At 33.5% G+C, this 21,896-nt stretch overlaps 1 protein-coding gene across 1 annotated transcript in view; it reads left to right on the top strand.

Moving 5' to 3' along the window:
* The window catches only part of LOC143637766 (complement factor H-like), a 61,027-nt gene that overhangs the window by 640 nt on the left and 38,491 nt on the right, over positions 1-21,896 (top strand). Inside the window, exons 2-10 of the mRNA XM_077105068.1 lie at positions 1,070-1,097; positions 4,744-4,938; positions 5,405-5,510; positions 8,095-8,171; positions 9,602-9,793; positions 12,268-12,438; positions 14,851-15,024; positions 20,347-20,541; positions 20,957-21,130. Coding sequence (XP_076961183.1) covers positions 1,070-1,097; positions 4,744-4,938; positions 5,405-5,510; positions 8,095-8,171; positions 9,602-9,793; positions 12,268-12,438; positions 14,851-15,024; positions 20,347-20,541; positions 20,957-21,130 — 1,312 coding nt within the window. The remainder of the gene's footprint in view (positions 1-1,069; positions 1,098-4,743; positions 4,939-5,404; positions 5,511-8,094; positions 8,172-9,601; positions 9,794-12,267; positions 12,439-14,850; positions 15,025-20,346; positions 20,542-20,956; positions 21,131-21,896) is intronic.

Below are 21,896 nucleotides of genomic sequence, written 5' to 3'. Positions count from 1 at the left end.
TAAGATTTCACTCTTTTCTTTGGTTTTCTGTGTATTCTTTAAAATGAAGCTAGGCATTCACACCAGTGATACCACCAGTTACCCGAGAGGAATCCTGCTTCCTCACATGTTGAAGTATAACATTAGAGAAGCACACTGAGGCAAGCCTATAAAGCAGGGTTTATTTAGAAAGGGGTAACATAGACTTCTCCCAGGAGGAAGAAGGGGGCCATGGCTGGTATCCTGGTATCTTAAAAAGTGAGGGTATTCTGCCTTTTTTTTTTTTTTTTTTTAATGTCTTAGGCTTCCTTTGTTCTCCTGCTCTCTTCCCCGTATCTCTCTCCTTTCTGTGTATGTGACTAGGCCCAGGAGATGCTCAGGTGGAATGACCCAAAGGTTAGAAGCAGATGGACAGGGGGATTGGCCAGATGAAGCAGCCCAGGACACATTAATTAACAATTTTTACAACTCCCTGTAGGGAGGGACAATTCCTGGGGCAGATTACCTTAGCAACAGGCTGGAACAGGGCAGGTTATCATGATAAGGGTGGAGGAAGGGCTCTGAACTCCCTGGGGGGGCAGACTCCAACTTCAAATTGGCCTCCTTGATCCGACCTGACTTGATTTACCTATCTATGTTGACTGCCTGTCTAATGCTAGCTTCATAAGGGTGAACCCATTCAGGGTTTAATTTGACTTTCATCACTTTTATTACTTTTACCTAATAAACCTAACAAGTAATGGTCATGTTAATGACTGTTCTTAAGATAATGAATTTTTTTTTTCATTTTAACATTTGATTTTTGGTAGTATTGGTGCTTTTCTTACTGAAAAGGAGAATGTAATTATTCAGTTGTTTAATTTTGCATAGGTTTTTTTAATTTTAAACTACTCTAATATATATGTTGTTTTTGAAGTTTGTTTTATTCATTAAACTTTATATTTTTGATATTTAATCATAGTGTTTAAAACATTAAGTTTTCATTGTATATAGATGAGTATTAATTATGATAATGTACTGTGTATTTCAAGAGCTAGAGAAAGGATTTTGAATGTTCTAACTGCAAAGAAATAAATGTTTGAGGAGAAAGATATTTGCCCTGATTTGGACACTGTGCAAAATATACATGCATTAAAACATCACAAAGACCCTATAAATATGTGCAAATAAGCATCAATTAAAAAGATGTTTTCACCATGAAGAAATGATAGATCATTGAGAAGATAGATGTTTAGCTTGACTTAAACATTGCACAGACTATACAAATAGGGATATACCACATAGTAAACTGTTATTAGGTGTAATTTTGGTTTTAATCTATCAATTTTTCAAAAAATAAAAGAGAAAATGAAAATATTGATAAAATAAGCAGTTATGATAGTAGGTTAATGGCACAAAAAATAATAGAGAGTTAAACAACTGACAGAGTGTCACATATAGTGTTCAGTTAAAGAAGATTTAAGAGAATGTGTATTCTCTTACATAGATTGTGGTAAGATGTGAATCCCTTTGCTTTGGTGCCCCACACCTTTGGCCTTGTGGGCTGCAACCAACATGGTTTCTCTTTTAGATGGCTCTGCCCATTGCTTCCTACAGCTTTCCTTGGCAGATGTTCCATGTTACTAGAATCTCTTAATTCCTGAGGTCTCTACTGCAGCTGCAGCTTCATTCTCACATTTTAATGCATTTCTGTCTCAGGGGTTACCTGAAAGGATTCTGACTCTCCTGCACTTTTCCTGGCCTCCCAGGCCTTCCTTTGAAACCTCAGTGGGGGCCTCCATGATCCCCAACTCCAAAATCCTACATTCTTGAACAGTGGCACCACATAAATGATGCCAACTTTTGCTGCCAGTTCAAGGAATAGCTGGGCTCCTTGACTATGGTTGCAGGGGCCCTTGAATCTAGACAACTGAACATTATATAAGGAATCCTGGGGGAAGCAACGTCATAGATCCCTCTTATGGAGGCAGGGTGCTCCTATGATCTCTTTTCAAATGAATTTTTATTTTATACTCTTAAGACTTCTATGGGTGTAGTTTTCTAAGATGCCCTCAAAGAATCTTTCCTTGTATCTCTGTACAAAATACTTAGCTTCTCTTTAGTGGTGGTAATCTCTTCAGCAACCACATCTTCTTGGCCCCAATTTTACATTTATTTTTTTGGCAAAACTGAAAAGCTTTTTAAATCTTTCTTGTTGTTTTTTTTAATTTAATTTTTTTTTTTTTTTTTTTGCTTTTCATTGTTATAGTAAACTTGGATTAAGAACCACCAGCAATACTCATGCAACTTTCTGAATTTGTGCTGCCTTGAAATTTCCTCCCCCAGATCAATTAGTCCATCAACCATAGATTGAGACTCAAAGTTTCAGGTCATGGGCAAATTGCAGACAAGTTCTTTGCTGTCATGTGACTGTATCTAATGTGACTTGTCTCTAATCCACTTCCTAAGAGTCCTCATTACCATCTGCAACCTCATGAGCATAGACTTTTTACTGTTCATATTGTTATCAACATTCTGGTCTTCTCGGCTCCCATCAGAATTACCTAATAAGCTTTGCTTTTAACATTCTTAAGTTTTCTCCAGCCTGCATCTCCAAACTTATCAAACTCCTGCCACAAACCAGTTCAAAATGCTTCTGAACTACATGGTCAGATTACTCACAGCAATAACCCTACTTTTCAGTATCAATTTGTATGTTAGTCAGCTTTTCATCTCTGTGACCAAAGTACCTGACAACAGTTACTTAACAAAGAAAGAATTTATTCTGAGTTTATAGTTTTAAGGACTAAACCTCTGAGTTGGTGAGCCTAAAACAAGTTTTTCTTTACGAATTCTCAGTTAACATATAATTTTAAGCGCCTAATTTTAGAAATGAAATTTTAAGCACCTAATTTTAGAAATGTAAGACAATGATTTCATGCTTCAACATTTACTATTATAGACTCAGTTGTTATTTTAGTGTTATCAAAATAATTTTTTTTCTGTATGTGTTTAAGGTATTTTGCTTTTGTTTTTTGATGTGTGTGTTTTATCAGAGCCTGAATATAGGTTTCCTTTGTGTATATACTCAGGGAGTTTGCCAAGATTTACATTTGTGTTTTGATTTCTCTAATCAATTTTAGGTACCTTTGAGTTATTAATTTTTCAGTTATTACTTCTGTCAATTCTCCCTCCTTTGAAACTCCAGTTATTCATATGTTGTGTCACTTAATTCTGCATGACACATTTTTTTACTCTGTTTGATTTGTTCTTGTTTATGCACTTTAGCCTTTCTGTATTTCACTTGTAGCATTTCTACATTAGACTTTCTTCAAGTTTAATATATTTCCCTTTGTGTCCATATGACTCATAAGACATTATTTCACATATTTTTCTGTAGTTTCAGAATAACACATGATTTTTAGAGTCATTTTGTTTTGGGTATCATTTTATTTTTACTCATTTACATCTTCTTTATATACATACTTAAAAGAGTTATTCTAAAGATATTGATAGCAAGCTAATTGTCTGCTATTTACTAACTTTATTTTCTCTTCCTGGACATACTTTTTCTCCTTTCATGTATGCTTTAATTTTCATTTGAAGAGATGGAATGTTATGACTTAAGTTTATATAATTACTCCCACCAACAAGAGTGTTTTCTTTCTTTTGATGCAAAGAGAGGACTCTGTGTGTGTGTGTGTGTGTGTGTGTGTGTGTGTGCATGTATGCATGCTCATATATTTTCAATTGAGAACATGGTTACAATCTTGTTCCTCTATCCCAAAAGTCTGATAAATTTATCTGCTTCTTTGATGCTTTGACTCCTGTTTGAAAATTTGATCCTGAGTGATTTTCAAATATGTTAATAAAGATACTAACTGTTTACTTAAAGCAGGACACTTTTCCTGTTGGAACTTTTTGTCTGAGACTATGGGAAATTTCAGTCCAAAGCTCTACCAGGGAACTCTGATTCTAAACAAGTTTCAGAAAATTTTATGCTAGACGTAATCTCTCAAAGTTCATCGGGTTCTTCCTTTCTTCATTACCATTCCTCTATTTATTCAAATTCTGATCATCAATCTATATCCAGAGCTGGCAGTCAAAACAAGGTAATAAATAGCCAAAGACCATATGTTTGCATGAAATAGGGATTTTTCACTTGGATTTATTTCATTTAATTCTCTCAATCCCACAATTTACTTTTAAACACACACACACACACACACACACACACACACACACACACACACTGTTTTACATGCACACTGTTCTAGTCAGCTTTCTGTTGCTGTGATTAAAAGATCTGACCAGAACAATTGTAGAGGAGGAAAAGTTTACCTGAGGGCTCACAGTTTCAGAAGTCTCAGTTCATAGATAGGCAGCTCCATTCCTCAGGGCTCAAGGTGAGATGAAACATCAGGGGGAAAGAGTGTGGCAGAGGGAAGCTGCTCATATGATGATCAGAAGGCAGAGAGAGAGACTCCACTGGCCATGTACAAAATATATACTCTAATGACACATCTCCTCCACCCACACCCTACTCACCTTTATTTACCACTCAGTTAATCCCCATCCCCCCATCAACAGATAAATTCACTGATTGGGTTAAAGCTCTCATAACCCATTCATTTCTCTTCTAAACTTTCTTGCATTATCTTATAAGTGAGCTTTTGGGGACACATCACAACAAATCCATGACACACATTCCCACAGGGATGGATCAGTAACCTTATAGGTATTTTTAAAAGCAAAGCTAACCCCAACACACCATATGTTTGCTTTTATTTGCAGATTGCCAGGGACCTCCTCCAATAGGAGATACAGAAATCCTGTTAGGTTCCTGGCCTGACCAGCCTTATACAGAGGGTACTCAGGCTACCTACAAATGCCGCCCTGGCTACAGAACCCTTGGTACCATCAAAAGGGCATGCAGAAATGGAGAATGGGTGGCTCTTAATCCAGCCAGGATATGTCATAGTAAGTACTTCGTTTTTTTTAAACAATATTTATTCTTAAGTTTTAGGTGGACACAATATTTTTATTTAACATTTATGTGGTGCTGAGGATTGAACCCATACTAGGCGAGCACTCTACCACTGAGCCACAATCCCAGCCTGAGTACTTCACTTTTTTGGTGAAACTTATGAAATCTTTTAGTTGTGAAAATGCTGAATACTTGATATTGTAACAATACTGGTTGAATTATATCATTCTTATCATTTTAATACAATCAATACATGATTATTTTTAAAAAAAGGACAGTAATCCAACAAAATTCAAAAATACATTCAATTATAAAATAATAGCTTTGCTATTTTCAATTTTCCTTATATTCAGAATCATCCTCTAATTAAATGCCAAATATCTTTGTCCACCAACTCCTACATAAATGTGTTCCCTGTATAACATACTAATACATATACATATATTATTTTTATTTTAGAGAAGCCCTGTGGACATCCTGGGGATACTCCCTTTGGTTCTTTTCATCTTGAAGGAGGAAATGAATTTGTATATGGTGCAAAAGTTGTTTATAAATGTGATGAGGGGTATGTAGTCAATATTAAAAAGATTTATAACTCAAATACTAAAGAGGAACTATACTAATTTATATACACAAATAACTTGAAAATTATGGTACAATATAAATTATTATATGTGATATCATACTGTCTCCTTAACATTAAGGAATTCAAGATGTAATTACTCTGTATAGTATTATTATAAGTATATGGAAAAACAGTTCACATGTAAGTTAGTGTTCACCCAAGGCATCTTTTCTGCATTGTACTATTTGCAGGGTATTTTGGGTTATTTATATTGGAGATAATTGGACATATAATAAAATTATAAATTTATAAAATTTAGGAAGAAGCAAGTCTTTGGTTGTAAGTTTTACTTATAAATGCTATTATTTAAATTTCCATGTTATACAAATTCTTCTTATCATTCATATCAAAAATGCTACTCTTTCAGAATCATTGATTTTATGCCTGCTAACTAACCAGTCAGGTTTCCTGACTGATCTCATCATGATACCTCCTTAGTATTTATTCTTCTCTATTATTCCTCTAGGTCAAAAACTTATTTTGCAGAATATTTTGTACATAAAGCCATGATCAGATCACTGTAATTTTATACTAAAAAAGAAGAATCAAGAGATTATAAATCAAATCATTATTTTCCCCTCATATATTTCTTGATTTGGAAGCAAGAAAATGTAATAGTTTAAAGGTCAGGCTTCACACTAAACCCACTTTCCAAACCTTCAACTCTCAGTATCTGTGTGTATAAATAGGTCTTTACTTGTATTTTGCTCTCTTTTTAAAGTGAACACATATCATGTGCATCATGGGATTAGTTAGAGAAAGAAATAAGACCCATATTGAAGCCCTTAAAAGAGATCCTGGAATATTTCAAATGCCCAATAAGTATTAGTTCTTAATAGTTTGGCCTCTTCAGAGGAAGTTTTTCAAACACACTTTCAGTTCAACTCTGTCATTACTACTGTGGTCTTCATATGTAACCAAGTAGGTTAAGCCAATCTGGGCCTGAATTTTTTGATTTGCTCTACCTCTGAAATATCCCTTTATTTCTAGAAAAGTCTTCCCTTTAGATTCCAACAATGACTTGAAAAGGAATCAAAATCCATAAATTTCTTTTACTTGATTTCCTCAATTGTAACAATTCATATTTACAACTTGTTGAAGAAATTAGCTACAGACTTGCCTCTGACTCTGGCTCTCTTTACCTCACCCTGTACATTAGAAAGCCATGATCAGATCACTGTAATTTTATACTAAACCACTAGGGGTAACTCTGCTATAGCCTCACTGAGAGTTCCTGCTCTTAGTCTCCAACAGAACTTTGTCAGTGAAATCACTGATATTTATCAGTGAAATTAAGTGTTCAGATCATCCAGCAAACTGAAGTAATTTATGTTATTTTAAAATTATTTTATTTAAAATAAATTTAACTCTTAAATTTATTTTCAAGGGGATAAAATTGTTTTGACCCGGTTGTAGATGGTGAAGTGGATTTAAAAAAATTTTTTTTTGTATTTGTAGATGGACAGCATGCCTTTATTTTATTTGTTTATTTTTATGTGGTGCTGAGGATTGAACCCAGTGCCTCACATGTGCAAGGCAAGCACTTTGCCACTGAGCTACAGCCCCAGCCCAGTGAAGTAGATTTTTTTACCCCTTGGTTTCTGTCAACTAACCCTTTTTGAACTTTTGTCTGTAGTTATTTCCCTTGCTGAATACTAACCATTTAACTGGATATTCAATGCAGATATCCAGTTTTATAATCCTACAGGAATTATAAAAATTTTGAGAAATTTCAAAAAACCTTAAAAATTTTTTTTTTATTATTATTATTCTGCTTGTCTGGGTTTGAGTGTTGTGAGCTACTGTTTATTGCCAATCAGGCAACTTCTCTCTTTTTCTTCCCCTCCTCCCTCCAAATATTTGGACCATGGGAGGCTTTTGCAGAATGTTGCAGAATATCTGAAACATCTTTGGGAAACAAATGGATCTCTGGTGCAGGTGGAAGAAAAAATAACCAGAAAATCTGCTTTCTCTGTTAAGAGGGTACATTCTAGGTAGTAGAGAAGTTACAGGATAATCTTAATAGTCAATTATTTTGTTTCCTTTACATGAATGACACATAGAATAAATGCTTGACTCTGTGACTAAAACTTGGTTTATGAAAATGTTTTCTTTCCTTACAGAATTAGTCACAAATAAAAGCATTTTCCTTTTTTTTTTTTTGAGGGAGAACATTTATTTTACTTGTATAATGAGCAAAATAATCCTTATTTGCAAATGAAGAAAACAAAGGCCCTGAAAATTATTTAGTGAGTCTGCAGATCTTTCAAAGAAAAAAAAAGAGAGGGGGAGAGAAAGACATTTAAACAGGAAGGAAGGAAGAAAGGAAGGAAAGAACAAATGATGGTAGGAAGGGAGAAAGGATAGTAGGGAAGGTAAAGGAAGAGAAAAAGAAGGAAGGAAATGTATAAGTTGCTAATTTTTCATAAAAAGGAGTTTATGAGAGACATTCAGAATAGCATTAAGCTAAAAACTGCATGCAAATACGTAATCTCTTGCCAGTCTGTTATTTTTTTGTTTTCAGGTATCGAATGTTAAGCGAGAATAATTTCCGTGAATGTGAAGCAGAAGGATGGACAAATGACATTCCTATATGTAAAGGTAATATAAAATTTATGTACAATCTCTCAAGATAGCTAAATTATTTAAGCCTTTTCAAAACGTTTGACATCAAAACATCCTTAAGTTTTTAATTAAATATTTTTTATTTTAATTATTTTTTTGGTTTATAATACAGTGCAGTTCCTTCCCTTGCTGAATACTAATCACTTAACTGGATATTCAATGTGGATATCTAGTTTGTTATCCTACAGGTAGGAGGCTTTAAGAAACTTTTAAAAAATCTGAAAAAGTTATTCTTTCTGCATTCTGCTTGTCCAGTGCAGCAATATATCTAGTCATTTTCTCTTATTTTTTATTTCTAAATTTATTTTTGGTACCAGGGAATGAACTCAGAGGTGCTCAATCACTGAGCCACAGTTCCGTCTTTTGGGGATTTTATTAAGAGACAAGGTCTTGTAAAGTTGCTTAGGGCCTCACTAAGTTTCTGAGGCTGGCTTTGAATTTGTGATCCTACTGCCTCAGCCTACCAAGTCATTGGGATTACAGATATGTACCAAACACTCCTGACAAGTCATTTTATTACTACATATTTTGTGTTTTGATATATCAAATATAGGAGTTGAGGTTATAGTTCAGTGGTAGTAGTGTATTTATTAGCCATGCATGAGGACCTGGGTTTTATTTCCAGTACCACAAAAATAAATAAATAGATAAATAAGAGAGAGAGAGAGAGAGAGAGAGAGAGAGAGAGAGAGAGAATAAATAAACAGATAAATCCAAATCCCTTGGGATCCTTGTTAAAACTGAGATTTGGGTTACTAAAAAAAAAAAAAAAAAAAAAAAAAAAAAAAAAAAGGCCTATTGAATCAGTATCTTTGGGGTGAGAGAGAAGCACTCCTAGAATTTTCATTATAACAAGAATCCAGGGTCCTTCTATAGTAAAAAAGTTTGACTTCCATAACCTTGGATATTTGAAAATATAAAGTAAAATCAAAATAAGTACTCAAGTTATTTTGAACACTGAGGTGGAAGAGGAAGGTAATTTAAGAACAATTTTTTATTGAAATAAATATTATGAAGTTTACTTTTATATCTTGTAGAATGCTGTTTTATATTATTTGGGGCATAAATGGAAATTTTGTATTTAGTCATTCTAAACATATATTTCTTAATAATTTGAGCTACTTGTTACCATAAAAATGCAAACTACCATTCAAAGTAGTAGTTGTTTGTTTACTTCCACAGAAAAGAATCAGAGATAAACAGTAATTTTAATGTTACCTACTTTTATCTTTTGCAAACAGGTGTATCAAATGCTTCTAAAAATATTTAAGTAATTTCCTCTATTTTATATTGCTGATGATTTTACACACACACACACACACACACACACACACACACACATGCACACACAATTTTATTATAAAGTTTTCAAATTCTACTAGAAAAAAATACTTTTGTTTTTTCAGTTGTTAAGTGTTTGCCAGTGACAGAACCAGAGAACGGGAGAATTATCAGTAGAGCAACAGAACCAGATGAGGAATATTATTTTGGACAAGTCGTGCAGTTTGAGTGTAATTCAGGCTTCAAACATGAAGGACACAAAGAAATATTTTGTTTAGTAAATGGTCATTGGAGTAATGAAAAACCAAGATGTGTGGGTAAGATGTACTTAACTGCTTGCTTGATTGTTCTTAGTTTTTCTTATGAAAATATATATTTGAAAACATTGTACACAATAATGAATATAAAAATTTTTAAAAAAGCTAATGTTTATTAAGCATGTACAATATCCCTGTAGTTGATCTTAGTTTTCTATTTAAGTCATCTATTTTCTACCTACAAAACAGTTTTATGATTTATGTACTAGTATCATCTCTATAATTGAAGAAATTTTGGTGCAAAATTGTTTTAGTAAGCTTCTTGGTTGCTTGATCAAAAAAACTAACAAGAACAATTTGAGGAGGAAAAGTTTATTTGAGGTCTCTCAGTTTCAGAGGTCTCAGTCCCTGGATAGCCAGCTTCATTCCCTGGGGCTCAAGGGACATGATGGGGAAATAAGGAAGTGATGGAAAGTGGCTCAGAACATGATGATCAAGAATGAGAGAGAGAGAGAGAGAGAGAGAGAGAGAGAGAGAGAGAGAGAGAGAGAGACTGATTCTCCTCACACATGAGCTTTTGGGTGTTACTTCACATGTAAACCATTCAAAAATCAGATCATGCAGCCTAGATTACCACAGCATAGAGAGTCTAGATTTAAGCCTAAATTATTGTCTGACATCAACATCCATACTCTAACCATAAACATATTGTTGTTGGCTCTTTTTTCAGGGTGGTAGGCACCAGGGATTGAACTCAGAGGCACTCAACCTTGGAGCCATATCCCTAGCCCTTTCTTGTATTTATTTAGATACAGGGTTTGAATTGCTTAGTGTCATGGAGTTGCTTAATGTCTTGCTATTCTTGAGGCTGGCTTTGAACTTGAAATTCTGCCTCAGCCTATGCTGCTGGGATTACAGCGTGTAACACCACTCCTGGCTGTTACAGGTTGAAAGAGAATGCTCAGCCTTTCTGTGCTGATCTCCATAAAAGTCTATTTTTAATCCTGGATGCCAAATATTTATTATTTGTTTCCACTGCTGCATCATGATGGTATTATATTTTTGAATAACTCATCTTTGATAACTTATTTCTAGGAAATGATTCTCTTTCTTATTTGTGCTGAAAGTTAATTATGAACTGCTGAACATAATTGAATCCACCAAATAAATAATTTTATTTACTTTAGAAAAATCTCTAAGTCAATTGTAAGCCATGATTTCTTCAATTTATTTTGTCATACTACAGCTGATTTGTATATCTTGATTCATCAATGATTTTGGCTTTTAAGTTAAACATTATGGCCAATTAGTTTAATAGTACCATACTTCATTTAACCTATTCTTATTGGAAAGGAGTTTCTGTCATATTTATTTATTTATTTATTATGTAAAACCTCTGATTTATTCACATTTTTTATCTAGTCTACCTTACAGTATTCTAACAGAATACTGTGATAATAATATTAAGTTAAATACTTTAGAGGTTCATATATGGGATTTCTATGATCACAGCTAGATGTCATGACTAGCAGAACCTTCCTGGAATTGCAGATGCTTAAGGAAAGTCTTACAGGAAGAGAGGGCTGTTTTTAGGTGACCATGAAGAAGGCAAAAGCATGCCAGTCCCAGGAAGGTCAGAAGAGGAACCTAGAAAGGCAGTGAGGCTTCAATAAGTGTGAAGTCCTATTGTTCCTTGTCCACTGTCCACAGGGGCCTCGAATAGGAAGGTGGTAAGTCAGTGATGAACTGAAGATAGGCCAGTACAAGGTACTGAGAAGCTAATGCACCATTCTTAAGAACTTAGCTTTAATGCAGACTCATTTGGGAACTGGTGAAGGATTTCAAGTGGAGGAATTAAGTGACCATTTGGAAGTTTTCGTAGTTAAACCCAAGAAAAACAGATTAGGAAGATGGAAGAAGAGGATTTGGGAAAACAGTTATCATTGTCACTATCTCAGGGAAAAGTGTTTGAGAGAAGTGGTGTCAAAGATGATGGGGGCAGTTTTCTGTTGTTATTGTTGTGTTTTTGTTTTTGACAGAAAACCTGTATAGACGGTGAAGACACAAAAGCAGAATCTCAGTTACTTCCAAAGATGTAATGAAAAATGAGTTGAATAAATTTCCTTGAGAAAGTTTTCTGTTGAATAAGTACTCTAATCAATAACAAGAAAATGTTTTATTTTTACAGGTCACTTGGAAAAAATATTTATCACAGTAAATCTATATTCAATATCACATATACATTTGATGAGTATTACTATAAATCACTGCCAAAGGACTAATTTACCCTTAAACTAAAGTTGAAATATAATTTTACTCAGAATTTTAGCTTCTGGCAAAAATGAAGAGCAACAGATGATAACAACTGATGTTAAGAATAACAGATAAAACAGAGAGTCAAGCCAAAAGAGAACTTTTGTTTGGTTGGCTGATTTACCTAATGGAAACAAAATTTCTATTTTTATATAAACACAACTTGGTTATAGTCCTTTAGTTCATAATAAACATTTTAGAATTTAATCCCTTGCATTTAGAAATTTCCTGCACATCGCCAGAAATTAGAAATGGCTATTCTGTATCTCCTAAGAAAATTTATAAGGAGAATGAAATATTTCAATATAAATGTAATCAAGGTTTTGAAAACAGTGAAAGAGGAAATGCTACATGCACTAGTTCAGGATGGATTCCAATTCCCTCATGTGAAGGTAAGGTTATTTTTATTTTCTGTCTCTTTTGTTAAAAATTTTATCAGGCCTGGTTCGGTGGTGCACGTCTGTAATCCCAGGGCTTAGGAGGCTGAGGCAGGTGCATCACAAATTCAAAGCCAGCCTCAGTGACAGCGAAGTACTAAGGAACTCAGTGAGACCCTGTATCTCAATAAAATACAAAAGAGGGCTGGGAGTGTGGCTCAGTGGTCAAGTACCCTTGAGTTCATTCCTTGGTACCCCCCCACCAAAAGAATTTTATTGGTTATTTATTTATTTATTATTTACTTTTGTGGTACGTGGGATTGGGCCCAGGACCTTCTGTATACTAAGCAAGGATTCTACCATTCATTGAGCTACAGTCCCAACCCCAGTTATTTTAATTAATATAAATCATTTTATGTAAGCAATCTATTTTTCTCAAAAACAGAGTATTAAATTTGTAATAATTAAGTGTGCAAAGTCCTTTTGACACTAATTTGTATGATATTCTCTCAAGATAAAAATAAATAGGACCAGAGGCTTAAATATACTATTAAGTAGCTAGTTCATGGTGATAAAACATTCCAGGAGCAGAGCCAGGACTGTCATAGGCTTTCCAATTTTAATAATCTGTAATTCTCAAGTACATAGATTGCTCTTCTAAAGCCTAGAATTTCGCTCTAAAGAGTATATTATATTAATATCAGATGAGGTAAATCTCTATTGACAATGGAATTAAAGGGATCCAAAAAGTGGAGGTTTTCATGAGCAATGGGTCTAATTTGGAACAACAGTGATGATGGTGCCAAAAAAGAAATCCTCTCAGCTTCTTCATGGAAGGATGTCATGCAGAAAGGCAGAGTGCTTTTCTCCACAAGAAGTATATCTGAAGATTGTGTTCTTTTTTGTCTACCTTCTTTTAAAGGGATGTCTTCCAACTATCATGACTTAGAAGAGAGAATATAGATGATTGAGGAGTTTAAGAAATCATAACCATAAAAAGAATAGCAAGAAGACATAGCTATATTGTAGTAATTCCTGTCCTCAGATATTTGCAAAGCATCTAAAAAGAAATGTTGTATTGGAGCACAACAATGTCCATTTATTTATGTATTGGGTATGGTTACTTTTATATTACATTGCCAGACCTAAGTAGTTGCAAAAGAGACCCTTTACAAAAAAGGTTTTCCAAAAAATAGATTGCAGTATATCAATATCTTAACAAACTGCACTTTGTTTCTGGTTTGTGCTCACTTCTAATACAGTTCAGAATGGTCCCTGCACAGTATTTCACTGAAAAATCATTGCAGATTTTATGCATTTTTTTTTTTTTTTTTTTTTGCCAAAAAGTGAAGTGCTACTAAATGTTTCACATATGAAACTTTTTAAAAAAATTGTGCAGGTATTACTTGACATTCTTCATTACTAAACTGTCTTGGTGCAAGATTAGAATGCATGGAATACTCATTAACATATGTTAATACAGTGGTATGGTAGGGACTTTCTCAGAACAAAAGAAAGGTAACATGGCACCATCAAAATCACCATGCACATTCCACAACTCTATTGTAACACTGTTGCAAATCTATAGTATAGAAATATAACGCCCAATTAGAATGTATATTACCTTATATGGGAGACAAAGAGCTAGCAAATAAAGAGGAGCTAACAAGATGTATATAAAGCAACACCTCCTGCTTTGGGGCCTCAGCCTTTGGATACAAATCTGCTGGACCAGTGCCAACACTAATATACTCTGCTTACTGTGAATGCCCTCATTTCTGGTCTCTCTGTGGAAGAATCCTGTAACAGTGGCAATGAAAATGCAGTGAAATATAGTAAACTAGTTCTAAGAATCAGGTGAAAAAAGGCATCATCTTTCCAATGTTCTTCTTCAGTTATTGCAGATGTGGGAGTGAGAACATGAAAATTCATACAACGTCTTTTAAAAATCCTTTCTGTTTTTATTTTCATTACATTGAATTATCCAAGTCATATGGCCACATTTAATTCAAAGAAGGGATGTGATATCCTACCAGTTGTGTGGAAAGAAGAGTCTATGTATATTTGTAAACAATCCTTATGAGAGCAACAGTGCCCAAAGAAATAGAAGAAAGTGGAAGATATATTTGAAGTTATAAATGATGAAGTCATTGCCAGACATGGAGTATCATGAAGTATATGATAGCTTTGGACAAAGAGGGATTTAGAGTTCAGGAGAAACAAATATATTGGTGAAAACCACAGTAAGTTAAACAGGAGTGATATATGAGGATATATATATAGTGATATGTGAGGATATATTTATTTTAATGTCATTTTGTGCTCCTCTAGGGACAAATAAATATCACCTATAGTCTTACTTTCATATACTTAATTTTAATGGATACTGATTTTCACACTATTCACACATCTTATTTTTTTTCCCAGAAGTAACATGTAATCCTCCTTATATTCCAAATGGTGTTTACTCACCTCAAAGGATTAAGCACAGAACTGAAGATGAAATCAGATATGAATGTAAAAGTGGTTTTTATCCTGCAACCAGGGGAAATACTGCAAAATGTACAAGTAGTGGCTGGATACCTCCTCCAAGATGTAGCTGTAAGTTTCATTTATATCTTGAGCTACTTTGGAATTCTGAATTGATTTTTCTACTAAACACACTCACACACACACTCACACACACACACACACACACACACACACACACACAGTGACAAGACCAAATAGTTGTCTATGTTTATGTACATAATATGTACATAGAGCATTCTTTTACTTTTCTTAGGATGAAAATCACGTCTTAGTAAACTAAAAACAGTTTCTTGCGATTCAAAAAATGTATGTATGTATGTGTATATATATATATATATAAATGTATTCCTCTAATTAATAAAATTCTTCCAATATGTGAATAAAACATTGGGTAAAAAATACTACCTTCTAACAGGTAATATCTTAATATGTTAGTTATTTGTTTCATTAAAACAAATATCCCCCCAAACATATTTGTTTAATACCAAACATTTGCTGTCTCACAGTGTAGCTGTAAGTTTCATTTATATCTTGACCTATTTTGTAATTCTGAATTGATTTTTTTCTCCTAAACACACACACACACACACACACACACACACACACACACGGAGGGAGAGAGAGAGAGAGAGAGAGAGAGAGAGAGAGAGAGAGAGAGAGACAAGACCAAATAGTTGTCTGTTTATGTACATGATATGTACATAAAGTAGAGCCTTTAAAAGCATTCATTACTTTTCTTAGTATGAAAATCACATTTTAGTAAACTAAAAACAGTTTCTTACAACTGAAAAAATTTATGTATGTGTATAGTGTATTTCTCTAATTAATAAAATTCTTCCAATATGTGAATAAAACATTGGGTGAAAATACTACCTTCTAACAGATAATATGTTAGTTATTTGTTTCATTAAAATAAATATCCCCCCAAGCATATTTAATACCAAACATTTGCTGTCTGACAGTGTCTGTGGGTGAGGAATTTGGGAATGACTTCCCTGGGTAGTTCTGAGTCAATTTCTTCTTGTGGTGCAGTCAGTACATCGAAGTAATAGACTGTTCTGCAGGATCAGCTTCCCACATGTTTCATGCACATAGATTTTGGCAGGAGGCCTCAGCTCCTGACCACAGGGGCCTCGCCTTAGGTTACCTGAATGACAGCTAACTTTCTCCAGAGCTACTGATCTGAGTGAGTGGAGGCCCGAATACCACTTAGGATCTACTCACACACTCTTGCTGCCACCACATCTATTCTTCAGAAATGAGACACTAAGTCCAACATGCCCCCAAAAAGAGAAAAATAAAGCTCCCCTATTGTGAGAGAGGAGTGCTGAAGGACTTATGTAGTTTCCTACAAATCTTACATGTGGCAAAATTCCATTCTGGTCAAGACTATTTTATTTATGGAATGCTTTCTTGGCCCTCTTCACGTTTTAGTGTGTCTCCACAGTCATATTCCTTTTCTTTCTGTCTAGCAGTACATTTTAAAGGTGTATCACACTTAAACAAAAATGTGATGACACAAATGATTGGTCAATGAGTTCAATGTTAGTTCTAGGCAAAATTCCAGTCACTAACAGAGAAAGCTTTTATAACTGTGAAACAAATTTCAATGTGCATAAGAACTATAAGGTCAATGTTTAGTGATTTTATAGTTGACCTTTGACAATATGGATTTGCTCAAATATATCTGAACCTGCCTTCCACAGGTTCTTATGGATAAGACAATGAAATTGACGAGTTAGGTGGTTTATCTCTTTGCAATTTCATTAAATAATCTTATCTGATAACCGACCAAAAGAACTTTCTTCTCAGAACAACTCCATTACTCATTGGTGACATCAAATTATTCAGTGATTCAGGGAAAATGTAGTATAAATTCACAACTTGAATGACACAAAGGATGATGTTAGTGAATCTACACTAGGACATATCATTCAAAGAAAACCCTAATGTCAAATTGAATCAAATAGGATAAACTTCTGCAATGGTAACTCTAAAATCCTGGGCTTGAGTCAAAGAAATAAACTTCCCTAGGACAGATGGATTAGCAACAGTTATGAAAATTAGTGAATATTCAATCTTAAGATCAGTTTGACTCAACACTAGGATGGAACAACTATAGCTGGTAATGAGACTATGAGCTACATTTAGTGAAAGTATAAGCAGGTGGATTCTCTAAGTAGTAGAATGAGGCTTTTGTGAGAACCACCAATCTCTGCTGATCAGTCCCTAGTGGAATATTAAATTTGCTTCAACGAATACCCTTTTAATGAGGTTTAGTTGTGCACACATGAGTGTGAAGAATATAGCCAAGTGCCTCTGGCCTATCATAATAATTATACCTGTCAATTCTCTGCTTTTTGTGTATTTTGAAAAGAGTGAACTAATTTATTTTATTGATGTTCTATGAAATAGCATAAGGAGGTGAATAAACACATTTGTTCTGCAACCACCAGGTTCAAATTTCTTATCTACAAGTGGGAAATTTAATTGATTAATCTTAAAATCTTACTTCTTGCAACTCAAAAGACTCAAGCATGTCCAAGGCACAGTACTTGCTGAATAACACAAGTTTGGACAGTTCATGATGTAATTTCTAAAACCCATGGGTTAATATAGAATATTCAAAATCTTTTAAAAAGCACTACAGGGGAAAAAGTGAATGTTACATAAAAGGAACAAGACTAAATGCTAAAAAGCATTTTAATTTCAACACTGGAAGCTTCATAAAAGTGAGGAAGTATTTGTCAATGATAAGAGATATGGACTGTAGACCAAGAAAGTATACTTATAAGAAATCATTTCCTCACGTTTGTTAAAAAAAAAAAAAAAAGACATTTAGGTTGAGTAAGAATTCAAAATATATAATCCAAAATTCAAATAATATATCCATAATAACACTGAAAATAAATAGTCTCAACTCACTCATTAAAAGACATAGACTAGCAGAATGGATCCAAAAACAAGATCCAAACAAATTCTGTTTGCAGGAGACTCATTTCATAGGTAAAGACACTTGCAGACTGAAGGCAGAAGGATTGAAAAAAATTTTCTTCATGCAAATGGACTCTGTAAACAAGCTGGAGTAGCCATTCTTCATATCTGACAAAGCAGATTTCAAGCAAGAATAAATCAGAAGAGAAAAAGAGAGCCATTGCATCCTAGGAAAGGAAACAATCCAACAAGAAGAAATAATGATAATTAATATATATGCCCCAAATATCATCAGTTTACATTTAAAAATTCTTCTTAAGAGGCTGTGGCTATAGCTAGCAGTAGCACACTTGCCTGGCATGTGTGAGGTACTGAGTTCGATTCTCAACACCTCATATAAATAAATTAAATAAAGGTTTATCAACAACTAACATTAAATCCCAGATAGATCCCAGTACAGTAATATTGGAAGATTTCAATACATCCTTATCACTAATAGACAGGTCATCAAAACATAAAATAAATAAGGATATATCCAAACTGTATGTATTCAAACCCAATTTATCTTTTTCTCAGCAGTTCATAGAATCTTCTCCAAAATAGACCATGTTCCAGGTCAAAATGTAAGTCTAAGCAAATACAAAAAGAAAATTGATATAATCCCATGTATCCTATTAGAATGTACTGAAATGAAACTAGAAACCAAAAGCAAGAAAAATAACAGAAACCACACAAACATGTGGAGATTAAACAATATCCTTTAAATAAAGAATGGATCAAAGAATAATTGAGGGAAGAAATAAAAAATATTTAGAAACAAATGAAACCAAAGATATATTAAATCTCTGAGATAGTAGGAAAGCAGTACTAAGAGTAATATTTCATTGAGTATCTACATTAAAAATATATAGAGAGCCCAAATAAATAAGCTTATGTAGCACTTCAAGGCCTTAATTACAAAATCAGCAGAAGGTTGGAAATAATAAATATCAGAGCCAAAATTAGAAGAAAACATAAGATCAACATTCCATCATATCGGTGCAGAAACTGATTTTCCAAACGCAACCCCTAAAGCTCACAAAATAAAACTAAGAATCAAAAGGTGGGATACCCTTAAATTAAAAAAGAATCTGCCCAGCAAAGAAAATGATTAATAGAATTGAAGAGAGAGCCTCTGGAATGGGAGAAAATATTTGTCAGTTACTCCTCTGACAAGGGACTAATATCCAGATTATATAAAGAACTAAAAAATGTGGTACATACATACAAAAGAGTTAACTCAGCCATAAGAGTGAAATCATGACATTCGCTGATGAATGGATGGAAATGGAGAAAAATCATGCTAAGTGAAATAAGCCAGACTTAGAAACTCAAAGATTGAAAGTTTGCTCTCATATGAGGAAGTTTTAGTAAATTTAGGGAAAGAAGGCAGTGGGGGTGGGGATCAGATATCATAAAGATATAGGGAAGATCAGTGGTAGTAGCTATTGAAGAATGAGAGGGAAGAAGGAAGAGAAAGAGGAAGATAAATGGCATGAATTTAACCAAATCATGTCGTATTCATATATAAACATCCCAAAGGAAATTTCCCTTTTGCATGTGTAAAAGAAAGAAATTTTAATAGAGAAGAGGAGGGAACATAGAGGGAGAAGAAGGGAGGAAAAGGGTGGATGGGGCTTAAAATAAAATTCCTTGCATATTCAATTGTGTCAAAATGAAACCAATATTTATGATGTTCTAATACAAAAGATGAGCAAAAATTCAAGATGTATATTGCAAATTAACATTTTTAAGAGTAGAAACTTCTTGAAAATGGTCTGTAATCAAACATAAAGGAAAGTGGAAAAATTAATTAGAAGTTGTAGAATATTTATTGTATTTGTGTATACATGAAGGCGATGGGGGATTCTTTATAACATATCATGCAAGATTTCTTGAAATAGAATCATATTACATGGAAAAAATTAATACTATTTGTATAGTAAAAGGACTAGGTTTTCTCTAAACAATCTCATGAAAGACTACTTTTTCAAGAAAATAAAAATAAACCTGACAAAATAAATAACAGCACTTAAATTTGTGTTAAGTTATTTAATACATAAGAATAAGTTACTAAAATATAATTATATTATACCTCATTGAAAAACATTTTAGCACATTAAAAACATCCCACTTCCCAACTGAAATTAGAAGAAAACTTTTGTTTATTATAATCTTATTTGTTTTGATATTAACAGATATTTCTAGTTGATTTCTCTGGTGACTGAAAAGATATAATTTGACTTCACTAGCAAAGACCTCACAGAGCATAATCATCTGATTTCTGTGACTTTTCTTGTCCTGGAAACCTTGTAATTATGTTAATAAAAAGACATAATTCATTACTTAAATGGTTTATTTCTGATATGTTGCTCAATAAAATAAAATATTATTTATCCTATTTTTTTTTATCACAAGTGAAACCTTGTGATTTTCCAGAAATAAAACATGGACGTCTATACTATGAAGAAAGATATAGACCATACTTTCCAGTACCTATAGGAAAACAATATGCCTATGTATGTGATGACAATTTTGTGACTCCTTCAAAATCATACTGGGGTTACATTCGTTGCACAAAAGAAGGGTGGCTGCCAGAAGTACCATGCATCAGTAAGTAAATGTCTTTACAATGATATATGTGTCTTTCAATGAGGGAAGAAAGAAGCACATAAGTATTTACAGTTAAGTCTTGCATGACAAATTAGGGCCAAGGGAAGAATTGTGTGCACAAAAAGACCCAATTAGTTTTTGTCTTTTATATGAAACTCTTCATAAAAATCACATGCAAACCAAAGATACAAGAAAACCTGTATCATCTACACATATTTTAGCTACAAAACTAAGGATGAATTCAATGTTATTGATTTTTATTTTTTAGCAAACATTTGGTATAGTAGTTTTGGGTATTTCTTAATTGCACATTTTTCGGATGCTTATGCATTCTCTAAATATTATAAAGGTAATTTTTAGTCCAATATTTTGTTCAAATTAATGTTTTCACTTTTTATCACTTTATGCTCCTTAGGACAATGCATTTTCAATTATGTGGAAAATGGATATTACCCACGTGCAACAAGACATTCACTGCATGAATCTGTTAAAGTTGACTGTTATCCTGGCCATAGTCTTTCAAATGGTCAGAACACAGCTACATGTACAGAGAATGGCTGGTCCCCTCCTCTCAAATGCATTCAGATTAGTAAGTAAAATGCTCTGATACCTATACTCATGATTTTTTAAAGACCCATCTACATTAAACTGGGACAAAATATTTATAACAATTTGTTTTCATGTTTCAAGTGTGTAAAAGTGGAAATCAAAATTTATTAATAAGTATGTAGCACAATAAGTGCACGTTAGTAAACAATATTCAAGAATATAGTAAAGAATTTGAATACAGGGACTGGAGCTGTAGCTCAGTGGTGGAACACCTTCCTTGCATGTGTGAAGCCCTGGGTTCGATGCTAAGCACCATATAAAGAATAATAAATTTAAAGGTATTGTGTCCATCTAAAACTAAAAAAAAAAAAATTAAAAAAGAATTTGAATACAACATTTTTTGGTTTAATTAAGTCATATGCATATACATTGAAATTAATCATTTGACTCAAAATTATTATAAAATTATGTTATAAATAAAAAATAAATACAATAAGAGTAAAAGATGTCAGTCAAGAAGTGATGGGACATTTTTGCAGTCCTTCCCTTTGTCTCTGAGTATTTCTGGGACAGGTAACAGAAATGGGTCTTCTGGGACATTGTGCATATTTTGTTTTAGGTTTTCTGTAGTGCTTGTACTAATATACATTCTGGTCAGTGCTGCATTCTTGCTCTATGTTCTTGATAATGATTAAGTGATGTTGTATCTTAATATTTACTAGATAAATGGCAATAAGGTGGTAAAACACTGAAGTCTTGATATGTGCTTCTTCCATTAATAATTGGGTTTAGTATACATTGTTATG

This window comes from Callospermophilus lateralis, chromosome 13, assembly GCF_048772815.1.
Source record: "Callospermophilus lateralis isolate mCalLat2 chromosome 13, mCalLat2.hap1, whole genome shotgun sequence".
In the NCBI taxonomy this organism is placed as follows: domain Eukaryota; kingdom Metazoa; phylum Chordata; class Mammalia; order Rodentia; family Sciuridae; genus Callospermophilus; species Callospermophilus lateralis.
The sequence above is the reverse complement of the archived record's forward strand: the minus strand, read 5'-3'. Positions and strand labels throughout refer to the sequence as shown.